This window comes from Parasteatoda tepidariorum, chromosome 11 (genome assembly GCF_982258835.1).
Source record: "Parasteatoda tepidariorum strain Cologne lab strain chromosome 11, Ptep-v5.0, whole genome shotgun sequence".
NCBI classification, from domain to species: Eukaryota; Metazoa; Arthropoda; class Arachnida; order Araneae; family Theridiidae; genus Parasteatoda; species Parasteatoda tepidariorum.
The window spans coordinates 34,714,891-34,728,071 of record NC_141765.1 but is presented as its reverse complement, the minus strand read 5'-3'; the positions used below and the strand labels follow the sequence as shown (position 1 = coordinate 34,728,071).

The window sequence follows — 13,181 nt, the reverse complement described above, 5'->3', positions numbered from 1 at the left end:
TATTGGTATTGAACAATTTCAACTGATTTTTAATTCTTTTTTCATTATTTAAAATGTTACTTTAAGGTGAAAAAGAATAAAGAAATATCCATACCAAAGAACATGTATACACAAATGTGCATAGTCTACTTTTCCTGACACTACTTTTTAAAGCCATTGTTTGAATAACACATAAATTTTGATTTTGCTCAAACAAAATGTTGCCAGACATGTTTTAAGGCAAAGATGATACATGGTTATACTTGTACTTTGTTACTTTTGGATTTTAGTACTTTCTTTAATTCAATCAATGTAACAGATAGTGTATGCGTTCTTTTATATGTACAGTTCTTTATTTCTTTTCACCTTAAAGTTGCATTGACAGTTGGTATATAACATCTTCATTACCTTGGTCCACATATGTGGACCTTCATTTCTTAGCTTTCAGAAACAAGCTATAAGAAAATTTATAGTTTTACCCTCACTGAAACATTCTTGGACGTTTAAGCTTTCTGGAGATTCCTATCTATGCAAAAAATTTAAGTTATTTGGTAAGACCAGAGTCTCATAAACATAAGTGATTTTTGAAAAGTGACACTAAATCCATGTGATCGAAAACTTTAGCAAATTTAAATATTTTGTAATTTTATTATTCTGAAGAAACAATTTTCTCTCAACTTAGTAGTTTTTAATTTATTTTTACCTAATATTCAAAAATAATACAGTCAAGAACATGCAGGTTCATGCAAACTACTACGCTTTTTGCATAATATTTTTTACAGTGGTTATTGTGTTGCGTACGAACTTTTAAATCATTTATGTGTAGTGGTTTGGAAAATAAGCTTAAATGATTAAAAAGATAATACATTAAAACAAAAACTTAGCTACCACTAGAATAAATTTTTACAAAAACTGTAGAAAGTTGGCCGCCCTGCGTATTGCAAAATTTATGACAGTGTAATAGTCAAGTGAAATCTCCATAATATTATGAGTATTTAATTTTTTATTTAGTGATATTTTTATGTGTATTTTAATTGATTGTTTTATATTAAGGTACATTAAATAACTTTAAAATACATTTAAATAACTTTAACTTTTTGTATTTTTTCCGTAATTTTGAAATATTACCAACAAGAATTAAATATTTTTCATAATTAATGTTAGATTCTTTTTAATAATTATTTATTTATCATGGTTTGTATAATTAAGATGGCTTTGAAACTGAGATTTAATGCAGTACTGCAATGTACTTAGATAAAAATTCCTGTTTTTTTTTTTTTTTTTTTTTTTAATTTTTTAAATACTTATTTAATATATTCATCATTATATTTTAATAGACCATAACATAGCAACATGCATGTTTGTTCCTACTTTAAGAATAATTTAACTTTTGAAATATTTGTATTCTTTTACTTACCTAGTTAAAACCTGAGGTTCAAGTACGTCTACTAAAAATTATTTGCCCCCAGGCAGTATGATTCATATTTTGTTTATCTTAATATGACTTATGGCAGTAAAATAGAAATTCAAAATTGTAGAATATTTTTTTGCTATATTTCTTTATACCACAGTAGTGAGGAGGTTCAACTCAATTAGAGTCTTTTTTAGCATGATTAAATAGCATAGTTTTGTATATTTATTAAAAAAATAATTGTAAATAAAAAAACAGGGGCTAAAATGATCCTGGAGTATTATTTAGCATTAGACTTTTATGTATTGAACATTGCTTTTGCTACTTCAAAATTTTCTACAATTGAATTTTTTCCTTTTTACACAATCCCACATAGTGTATAGTGTGTTAACATAATTACATGACTTAACCTAATTACATAACTTAAAAGTATCATCTGCACTAATTAATTAGCATATTTGTGGTCATCCCTCAAACATTTAAGATTGAGGCCTAGAACATGAAGATCCTCATTAATTTAGAAGTTATTCATGGTGGTCTACTATTATTTATTTATTTTTGCTCACTCATTAATTCTATTTCAAGGAATGAAAATATATAAGTTCGCTTTTTCTCAGTTTCTAAATGCATTTTTAAAAAATCATTTATAAAAAAAAAATTTTTATTAATTTTTTTAACCTACCTATATTTTTCTAATATGTACTAATATTTACTTCTTTAAGTAAATGTTCGGAAATTGTTTTTATGGGAATTATGTTTCATTTTATGAAAAACAATACAAAATCTGATGCAATTATGGCAAAAATATTTTTTTAATAAATTAGTAGCATGAATAAAATTAGACTAGGCTTATAATTAGTGATATGATCGGTTTGCCCACAGTGCCCTAAATGTGAACTATTTTTTACAGATTTAATTCGTTTTTAACTATTACCCGGAAAATTATGCGAAAATCAGAGCCATCAAAATGTACTTTATTTATTATTTAGCAGTGTAATTCCTTGATAGGAAATTCCCTTAAAATCTAAAAGAATAATATTTTTACTAGGTGCATTAATGTGCAACTTTTTAATATATGTATGCATTTAGTGCAATCCGATATTTCAAGTTCGGTAGTAGGTTTTTGAAAGTTATGTGATAGTGAAATAAAAGGTTTTAGAACACATTCCATTGAAACATGGCGAAAATTGGTACATTGCATTTAAAATTAATCTATTATTCGTATGAAATGAATATGCACGGATGAAATGAATATTTCGTATGAAATGGAACTTATTGGTTAAAAATTATAAGAATAATAAAAATAAGTATTTTATCTCATTTTACCTAAAAGTTTACACTTGAAAAAATCGGAATGAAAACTTAAAGTTACAGAGAAGCTATAAACAAAAATAACTTCAAGCGATGCTAAAATCTTTCTTCGACAGTTACAAAAAATAAACAGGTCTTTAAAAATTATAACACAATGTTAATAGAAAGCAATTGTAATTTGAAAAAATTATATTTTGCGTAAATTATATTAATAGTTATCGATTTCAGCATCAAAATCGTTAAGTAATAATCGAAATAATTTTTAAAAATTCATCAAATAGTTTTTAAGGTACTACTTATGCTAAAAAGTGACAGATATAGAATTATTTCATTAAAATATTATTAAACTATCTAAAGTTATAAATTTTTATTTAATTTTAAATAGTTTTTTGGTGTTTTCTTTTAAAGTAATAATCTTTAAAAAAATCCTAAAATTTTGAAAAATTATTGAGGGGGCACATGTCTCTCCCCCCCCCCCGACGCTACGCCTATGTTTTTTGCCAAATTTTAGCAACAAAATAGTTTGTTCTGTTATGAATAGAAAATAATCAGTTTTGATGCAATAGCATCATTGATTTTTTAGTTTAAGGTTAATTAAATTCTTTAAAATGGGAGATTAGTTATGAATTTTGTTTCGAAATATGGTTACGATTTTTGTGGCATTTCCCATTAATCTATCGAAAAACTCTAATTAGATGTTGCCATTTAAATGTTGCTTTTCCTCAAATTTATTGCTTCCAAATTTCAAGAAAAAATTTCAAGTTATGTTACATCACTAAGTTTTTGGCTGATAAATCAAAATTAGTTGATCAAGGTTGAGAGGCTGTTAAAACTATTCACGTGGGTTTGTAGCATTAAGTTCATAAGAAAAATAATAACGTATAGCTTTCACTTTTTGAGTTTTTTTAAGCAAATTTAAAAACAAAACTCATAAAGTTAAACTGTGAGTTGCTGTTTTTTTTTTCTGGTTAAAGTTTGTTTACAAAATTTGTTACATACGTTTTTCAAACCTCCAAAAAAAAAGAAAAAAATTTAATGTTGAAAGTTAATGGAAATGTGAGAAAGATATCGAATTTTGATTACTCGTTAAAGAAAACACGCGTGATTTCCTAACCTAGTACTATAACATAAAATATTCAATGCAAAATTACACTGGGGAACAAATTTTTTGTTGCACTTATACAAATACTTAAACTTGCCTTATTCGGGTGTGAGAATATCAAATTTGAATAAATTTTGGTCCTAAAGCTACACTTTTTTTTAATAACATTTTTGGTCTATCTTTTTTGTCAAAATTTCAAGTTCAAAAACGTTATATTTATAAGGGGGTCGCGAAATGTTGTGGTAAATGTTACAAAAACCTTTTAGGGGAATTAGGGCTGATCATCAGGATTAGAATTGCTTAGAAATGTGGTCATACGCCGCTAGGAGCGTCTCCCTATTTTGAACTGTTTCTTCACGTGCTTCTGATCAAGTCATATTAGAGAAGCATCCCTAGCCGCTTATGACGACATTTCCGGGTATGTGTACTTATGCAATATTTATTATGATGTGCCCTAACTCCCCTGTGCCCTAACTCCCCCTTTTTCTTTATTTCATGATTCAATTTTTAATGGTATTCCTTTGACAAAAGAAATTCAAGTTCTACATTATTTTTAAAGTTAAAATATGCATCAAAATAATATTTTAAATGTAATTAAAGCTAGTTTAATATAAACTGTAGAAAGGTTGTTCAAAGTCAGCTATTTTAACAAGACAATAATTTATTCATATATTAATCACTTTAATTTAATAGCTTTTTAAATTACTTTAATAGTGGTTCTTTCTGAGTTCCTATGTTTTTCTTTAAATAAAAAGTTAATAAAAAACAGGTAAAACAAAATAAACTACCCTACAATAATGGAAAAAGCACTTCCCACGTCTAAATTCATGCTGGTACCAGCAACAAAAATATGCTAGTTTTTGCTATGTACTGCTAGGTCTGCTAGATTTTCATGCTAGTATATGCTTGCCAGCATCACATGCTAGATACCAAGCATACATCGTACTAACATGATAAGCTATGTACAAGCATCTCATGCTTATTAGCTGTTTAAGCTGGCTCCCTAGCATGGTAAGGTAGGTACCATAGCAAGCTATTATATGCTTTTTTATGCTTGCCAGCATCACATGCTAGATACCTAGCATACATCGTACTAGCATGATATGCTATGTACAAGCATGACATGCTTATAAGCTGTTTCAGCTGGCTCCCAAGCATGGAGAGGTAGGTACCTTAACAAGCTTATTATATGCTTTTTTTTGCTTGCCAGCATCACATGCTAGATACCTAGCATTCATCGTAATAGCATGATATGCTATGTGCAAGCATCTCATGCTTATTAGCTGTTTAAGCTGGCTCCCAAGCATGGAAAGCTAGATATACCTTAACAATCTATTACATGCTTTTTTATACTTGCCAGCTTAATGTGCTCCACAGACAGCTTAGGCGAAAACAGAATTTTTTATTTTTATCAAATCCTTAGACCTTGTTATATTTATTTAAAGTAGGTCCCTAGAACTTATTTAAATTTTATTATGAAGATTATGCTGGTATTTTAGCTGGTACATAGCATTATATGCTTGTCCAGCAAACAAATTCCAGCAAAAATTTTAACCTGGGTTGACTTTTTTTGAATTTCTCAAGAAATAGTTAGAGGACCATTTTATAAATTTTGAAGTATTTAGTTTATGAGATTTTCCATATTTCGCAATAAAGTTTAAAGATTTCAGAGGTTTGAGAGACTGACAATAAATTACGAAAGAAAACAAGTATTTTTGAGCACCCTATTCTAGAAAAATCAAGCATTAAGCGTGTAACTTGTATAAATTATTTTGGATGTTATTTGCAATGACGGAATAAAATTTCGTTAATCTAGCTTAAATGAACAATTTTATAAAAAAAAAAAAAAAAAAAAAAAAAACGAATTATTTTGTCTTTTTTTTTTTTTTTTTTTTTTTGCTATAACTTATTCAGTAAAATCATTCAGTATGACCTATTCAGTAAAATTAAAATTATTTTTGGAGCAATTTAAAATTAATCTCAAAATTATTGTTTTAAAGTTAGAAAATTTTGTTAAAAAATGCGCAAGATGTGATTATTTATAGTTCTGTACTGCGTATGCACGAAAAAATTTTTGAATTAGTTTTCCATAATTTTGTAGTGAATCGTATTTGGCAACTAAAGAAAAAAATCTGGTTTAAATGTCTTAAATATTCTAAAAGTTTCAAGCAATTTTCAAAGTTGTTTTTGGACTTTTTAAAAAGAAAAGTCCTAATAAACAGGTGTTTTTGCAAATTTTATTATGTAGTAATGCAGATTACACTACCCTACAATGGCTGAACAGCAAGAACAAAATTTAATATGGGGAAAACCCCTGTTTATTTGGAGCTTTCTTTTAAAAAGTAGCTGTTTTAACTACATGAGATTCGCGCACTTCAAATTGCCGTCGAGAAAAAAAATTACCGGATTGGTCAAATGTGTTCTGCTAAAAACTCACCAATCAGATTCTCATTTTCGTTGGAAGGCAATCGGAAGTGCGTGAATCGCATTCAGTAGGAAGAGTCCCTAAGATTATTTGTTATGGCATGCAGGAGCATTTAATCTCAGAGAACACTCCTGTTGCATGCGATCACACGTAATGTAATTTGCGCATGCATGGGCAGTTGGTCTTAAATAAACTTTCTAAACATTCGAACGCACGTAATGCAATCGGTTGCAATGGTGTTTTCAATAGAAATGTAAACAATCTCGAGCTCGGTACCTACTCTAGTTCCGGTTAAAAAGTTTGCAGCTGCTTATTACATGTTATTCTGATAGGTGATGTTTTCAAACGGATAATCTTGTTTTCAATAAAAGAAATAAATTAGATAATTTCTGAGCTCAAATCTGCCATATTTCATAAGATATTAATGTTAATATGTAATTCTGGTGAGTTTGAAGTGAAAATTTGCTTTAGTTTCTTAGAGATATATTGTTAAAAAAGGTGACATGGTTGCTAGATTTTGAATAACTCGCTTTTTTGGCAGTCTTGATATGGCCTCTTTCCATAAGTTTATTACTGTTTGTTCCTGTTGCAAGTTGTGCACCATCTTACGTTAGTGTTAACACTTTTAGCATTGTAAACACAAGTAATAAGTAATCAAATACATTGTTTGCAAGAATCTCAAAACACAATGATGCCAAATGGCTTTAAAATACAACGAAAACAGTAACCCGGAAATTTAGGCGGTACCGAGCTTGCAGCGTTCCCTAGTGTAGAAAACACCATCCATGGAGCATTCTAATCTCTCAATAGAGCATTCTATTGCCTTGCTCTTCAAATAAAAAAATTTTCTCGAACTTGTTTTTATTACTCTGCGTAGTAGCAGTGATGTAACATATCGTGCTAAATTTACTTTCCGTAAAAATCATTTTATGAATTGAAAAAAGGTCAACTGTAATGCTGTGGGGATCTAATTAATTTTTATGGGAATTATGTTTCATTTTATGAAAAACAATACAAAATCTGATGCAATTATGGCAAAAATATTTTTTTAATAAATTAGTAGCATGAATAAAATTAGACTAGGCTTATAATTTTAATTTTAATAATTTTTTAAATTATAACTTATTCTTTTAGATCTCAAATTGGAATTTTACTGCGAAAAAAAAAAATAACTCTTTCTCCACAGCATTTCGCAAATTTGTTATTTCCGGTGATAGTCTTCCTTTTGGCGCTTTATTCTTTCTGCCTCATCTCGTATCACCTGTTTTGGGTTCTGTTTTGTTTTGTAATGTTTACAATCTGAGAAATGTGTTAGTTTGATTTGACGTAAGTGTGAGTGATTTTATTTGTCGTAATGTCACTCTTTATCTTAAAGATTTAGATTTTTGATACAAATTATTTTAGTTTTTTCAAAAAAAAACTTAAAGTAATGCTAATTTGGCTCATAATTATTTTGTACAAATATGAAATGTTCAGATCGTCATGACAAAATGTTATGAATATTGTAAACCGAAATACTTTTTAATGCCTTTATTTTCAGATTCAATTTTTTTCTAATATAGATGTTTAGCATCAATGCTTCATTTATTTAGTTAAAGTAGATTTGTTGTCCCAAATTGTCTGTCTTTTGTTATTCATCGGCATAAACTTTGAAGAATATGCAGCAGCAGAGTTATTGCTACTACATATACTTTAGAGTAATAATGTACCTATTACATTGACTATTATATATTCAGGTTTCGAACTTAATAATTAAGTTATAAACCTGAAATGGCAGTTTATCCTGTAATTAGTTGTTATGTTAAGGCCGATTTGTTAGGACTGCTATTATCCAGACTTTTGGGTGATTGAAATGTATTGCTTAGTTTTTTTTAGTGCTAAGATAAATTTTCATTCCTTGAAAATTAGATTTTTATATCTGAATTATAAAGAAATTTGAAAATCTGAGTAAATTTTCTTGGTGTAATAAAGTATTTTAAAATGAGCTATTTTGTACCTACCACTTTCTTTCGCACATAAAAAAGATTATTTTTGGAATATGTGTCTGAACAGAAAATAAAATACAAAGCTGATTATGAATTAAGTAATATTGATAAAGTGTTCAAAATATGGATTATGAATACACTAGAAGTGAGAATAAGGGATCCATTCGAGGAGGATATTTATAAGAACTTTTTCACTTCAACTACCCTCTCCTAATAGTTTCTATACATGCAAAAATTAAATAAAAAAATATATGTAGTGTTATATCCGGGGTTGGTTACAAGCTATACTCTTCCAGTACCATGTCCTTTATGATTTTTTTTATTAGTTTTTCTCTTGCTACAGTTTAATTTACCCTTTAACTTAGTGATTTCTTTGGTTTTGGTACAAATAAAGAAATCTTCCTTGAATAAGAAAAAGTGTTATTTGAAAACGAAGCAAAATGCACCCCCACATGCAAAGTGTTTGATAGTGAATATGAGTATAATAAATATCAGGAGTCAAGAAATCTTAAAATTTTTAGATGGTTTGCCAGGTTTGTTGTTTGAATTAAACTTTTACATGAACAAACATCTTTTTTTAATGCATATGAATGATAACACATGTTTTCATCCATTAAGTACCTACTATTTATCTGTCTAAAAAATTATATTGTATTTAAATCATCACTTTCATTTTATGTATAATAGTCTGGAGTATTCAGTATTATCATCAGAGGAATATTGAGTATTTTAATTACGAAAGCATTGATGGAGTAAATGCAGAGCTTTGACTCAGTTTGATAGGAATTTTTTGCAAATTGTAAATTCTAATATAGGTTTACTCTGTAACAATAGGAATGTTTAGAGATTAAAAAAAATTTTAAAAGTTTTTCCTAAGTTTCTTTTACTATGTTTTTATTTCTATGTCCATGCTAAAGAGACAAATTTAAAAATTGATCCATTTAGAGTCAAATTTCAAAGTTTAATTCAATGAAATTAAATTTTGAGAGAAATTAAAATTTGCAAAAAACTTTTAATTATATAAGATATATAAAATTAACATTCTAAGGTAGTTTTTATGGAACATTCTGTATGTTTAGATATATTGTGGTTTTAAGAAAAGAAATTTTTTATTAGCTATAATTGGATTAGCCCTTTGATTTTGTAAGGAATAAGACAGTAAGCAATAAGCAAGTAATAATATATGCACTGCTTTTCATTCAGCTGTTTCTTTCTTAGTTTGTTTCTATTTTCTTAGTTTATATTTTTAAATAAAAGAATTTTATTTATTGTATTTTTATAATTGTTTTAAATGCTTCAGGCTCATTAAATTTTAAGTGTGGTTTATCAGTGTAACTGCATATAGTGCAAGCCATGTTCTGAGGGATAAGTTGTGGTCTATTTACTAGTTTAAACCCCTTGGTATGTACCAAAATTTATTTTTGTTTATTTCAGTTAAAAGTATTAGTTTAAAAATCTTTAATACTACAAAAGGCACAAGTATGTTATTTAATGTAACAAGTATGTTATGCAAGAGAAATAATAAGGGAGGGTTTATTGATAATGATATCTCTTAAAAGAATTCATAAAAACTATTTAAGTCATTCAAAAATGATACAATATTAAAACATTATCCATTGTAAACATTTGATAACCATTTCTGTCCCAAAATATTGTTCACTAATAAGTATTATTCAATGTGATTTTATCTTTTTCTTTATTTTCATGAAATTCAATATTATTTGAATATGATATATGATTGTTTGCTTGAATTAAAAAATAAGCTTTTTAATGACAAATGAAAGCATCAAACATGGTATCTGTTAAATAGTATTTCTTTTTCTGTTTTGTTGTACATTATTTAGTACTAAACCAGATTGGAGCTAAATTTTAAAAATAGTACATTATTATTATTATTATTTTGGTGGGAAAGGGGGAAGAATGTGGACTAAATATTAATTAAATATAAGTACAAAAAACAAGTACAATATTAGTTTAGGGATTCATTATGTTAGCAATTACCACCTTATAAACTAAAAGAGCAATGAACTATTTAACTTTATAAACTGTCTATTTTAATGTTAAAAATTTTACGACATATTCTTCTATAAAACTTGATGTTCTTCTACCATTTATGAAACATTTATTACTGAAATGTAAAATGTGTGATACTGTTTAAAAGATTGACAATCATTCTGTTAAAATTGTAGTCCATATTTCTCTTTAAAAATCTCCATTGTTAAAAATAAAAAATAAAATACAGCTGAAATGCAAAATGTATGACACTATTTTGAAGATTAACATTATTTGAGAATATTTTTCCAAATAAACATAGGTTTGTCATCACAAATTTTTGAAATTAATTTTGAATACTTTAATGGTAGCCTTTAAAAGTAAGGCTTATTTATGTACATAAACTATAACTATTGCAGTAGTAATTTGTAAAGTTTACTTTAACATTGTTCCTAAGTCCACAGCATTTAAAATTTAGCAGTGCTTTTGTCTTCATATGTAAAGTGTATCAGCACTTTTGAAAAACATTTTTGTCTTAAAAAGGTGGGTTTCTTGGGTCTAATTTGTGAATTTTTTTTACTGTGTCCAATGTATCGATGAAATTCAGGCACTTATTCCACTTGGTCATTTGTCATTCCACTTCTATTAATAAAAAAAGTTATAGCTCAAATGCAAAATTTATGGCATCTTATGAAATAAACAATTAAAATAATGTACCTGTAATTAGCTGCCCTAATTAGGTTTTACAAACTATTTTTTACACTTAAAATGATCTTAAAAATAGTATGAATTCTTATTATTAGTTAATTATTAGCAATTGCATTTAATTGTTGATTAGGTATTTTATTACAATATTTTGTTGTTGCTGTTTACAAATTAATTATTATATATTGATTTCATAAATTTTTAAGTTTTTCTTTTAATTTATAAAAAAATTAATTGATTTTTTTAAATTTTAGATTGCTGAGATCGTTGGGGAAAAATATGCTTAAAGTTGTGGTTTGTAAAAGAAGTATAAAGTTTTCACAGTTACGCTTATGTTTCAGTCGTATTCTTTCCTCTACTGTACCGATTAACAATCCTGCTGCCATTAAATTCTACTGGAAATTGGATGAAATTAAAGGTAAATAGTAAATATGCTGTTTTTCTTCTAATTTGATCCATTGAATATAATCACTGTTTCGATTAAATTTCATATTTTATGAGAATTTTAAAAACAATAATATTTATTTTTCTGTATTATTCTATTGAAAGCATCACTATAAATATAAATGTGAGAAACATAAAAAATCATGTAAGCTCTGTGGGATAAAACATATTTGCTTCTTTTGATTTTTCGTATCCTATCCACTCTCATTGGAAAACAAAGTTCGCCCTAGGAATAAAAAAGGACTGTGCGCTTTCTCTCTGAAAGGGGCACCATAAAAATTTATTAAAATGTGTAATATTATGTAGTAACTAAGTTTTTTCCTCTACAATTTTTAAATTACCCTCTTATATTATTTTATTTGTGTATTTTGAAAAGTAATTCTATCTCATAAAAATAAGAGGAAAATTTGTAGTTCATAAAAGTAATTAAACACATGCTAAAAGACATTCTCTCTGCATATTTTTTTTCTTAAAAAAGTAAACTAACAAATGATTAATTGAAAAATAACTTGAAAGCTTTTTTCTATAATTTAAACTGAAAATTATGAGAAAATGAAAATTTATAGGTGCAGTTTTTTTTTTATTGAAAAAAAAAAGGTATTTGTTTTAGAAATACTTTTAAATTTAAAATCACTAACATTTATTAATATCTTTCCGGAAAAAGAAACTCAAAAAAATTTAGCCCGTAGAGAATAATCTTAACAGAGTAAATATTTCTAATAGTAAATGGAATTAAACTTATAAACACAGATAATTTTACCAGAGTAATTATTACAGAAAATCAATGTCTTTTAAAATGGTATATGAATAAAAAAGAAGTGGTTTTCTGGGATGGCGGCTTATTTTTAAAAAAAGGGCTCATGTCTATGAAATTAAGGCAACAATATTTTGCCAAGAAAAAAAAGAAATATAATGATTTCTTTAAAAACAAAATTGCAACAAATAATCTTAGGTTATCTAAGAATCGTTTACATTTTTTATATACGATAACCAAAAGTAGCTTGCTCTATAATGTAAATAGGCAGCACTGAATGAATGAAAAATAACCTAATTTATTTGAGCTTTTTTCAGATTGACCGTATCATAAAAAGTATTACAATCATATAATAATTTCATAATAAAGATAAATCTGTTGCAATAACTTATGAAAAAGTGATCAACAAAACTGTGGAGATCTTATATGAAATTGTAGTTAAATGAGCTTATAAAAAGGTGATTACTCAGATGTGTAATTTGAAATTCATGCTTCATAGTACTTTTATTTTTATGCAAAAATAATTATGTATGTTATTATTATTATTTATTTTTTGTGGTTGATAAAATACATGACAATAAATGCTAAAGTAATGATCAACGAGACCATGTATCTTGTAGTCTGTAGCATGTAATATGTAGTGCAGTGTATATTGTAATATGCAATATTAACCATGCATTACTGCAATGATATAATATTGCCATGAATCGAGCAAATCAATAAAGGCTTTCTCAAATGAAGGGTTTAAATTTTGCTTGTCATAATATTTTTACAACAAAAATTAGGATATGAAAAACAATTATATTCTGTAGCAATAACAGTCAAAAAAGCGATGGAGTAAACTGTAAATTTTCAATGGGATCATCGTGTATAAACTGCCTTAGAAAATGTACACTCATGGACGGGATATGAAATTCACAAGCCATACACTAGCGTATTAAAAACGTCAGAATTGAAAAAAGAAATTCGTAGTTTTTCTCTTGATCTAAAGCAAATGTGGGTTAGTTCCATCAAAAAGTCCTCCACAAAAGCAAATTTCTCCCAATTCTTGATTCAGTACTTCACTTGTCTAC

At 27.2% G+C, this 13,181-nt stretch overlaps 1 protein-coding gene across 5 annotated transcripts in view; it reads left to right on the top strand.

Moving 5' to 3' along the window:
• Nucleotides 1-7,419: 7,419 nt before the first annotated feature.
• The window catches only part of ZnT49B (solute carrier family 30 member 9), a 37,303-nt gene continuing 31,541 nt past the window's right edge, over nt 7,420-13,181 (top strand). Inside the window, exons 1-3 of one of the 5 annotated variants that reach the window (XM_016065837.5) lie at nt 7,451-7,554; nt 9,514-9,614; nt 11,165-11,328. In XM_016065837.5, the coding sequence (XP_015921323.1) occupies nt 11,190-11,328 (139 nt within the window). In that variant the 5' untranslated portion in view covers nt 7,451-7,554; nt 9,514-9,614; nt 11,165-11,189. Of the gene's footprint in view, nt 7,561-7,630; nt 7,655-9,513; nt 9,615-11,164; nt 11,329-13,181 lie in introns of those variants that run through there. The other 4 variants (XM_016065838.5, XM_016065839.5, XM_016065841.5 and 1 more) reach the window with 4 other exon arrangements.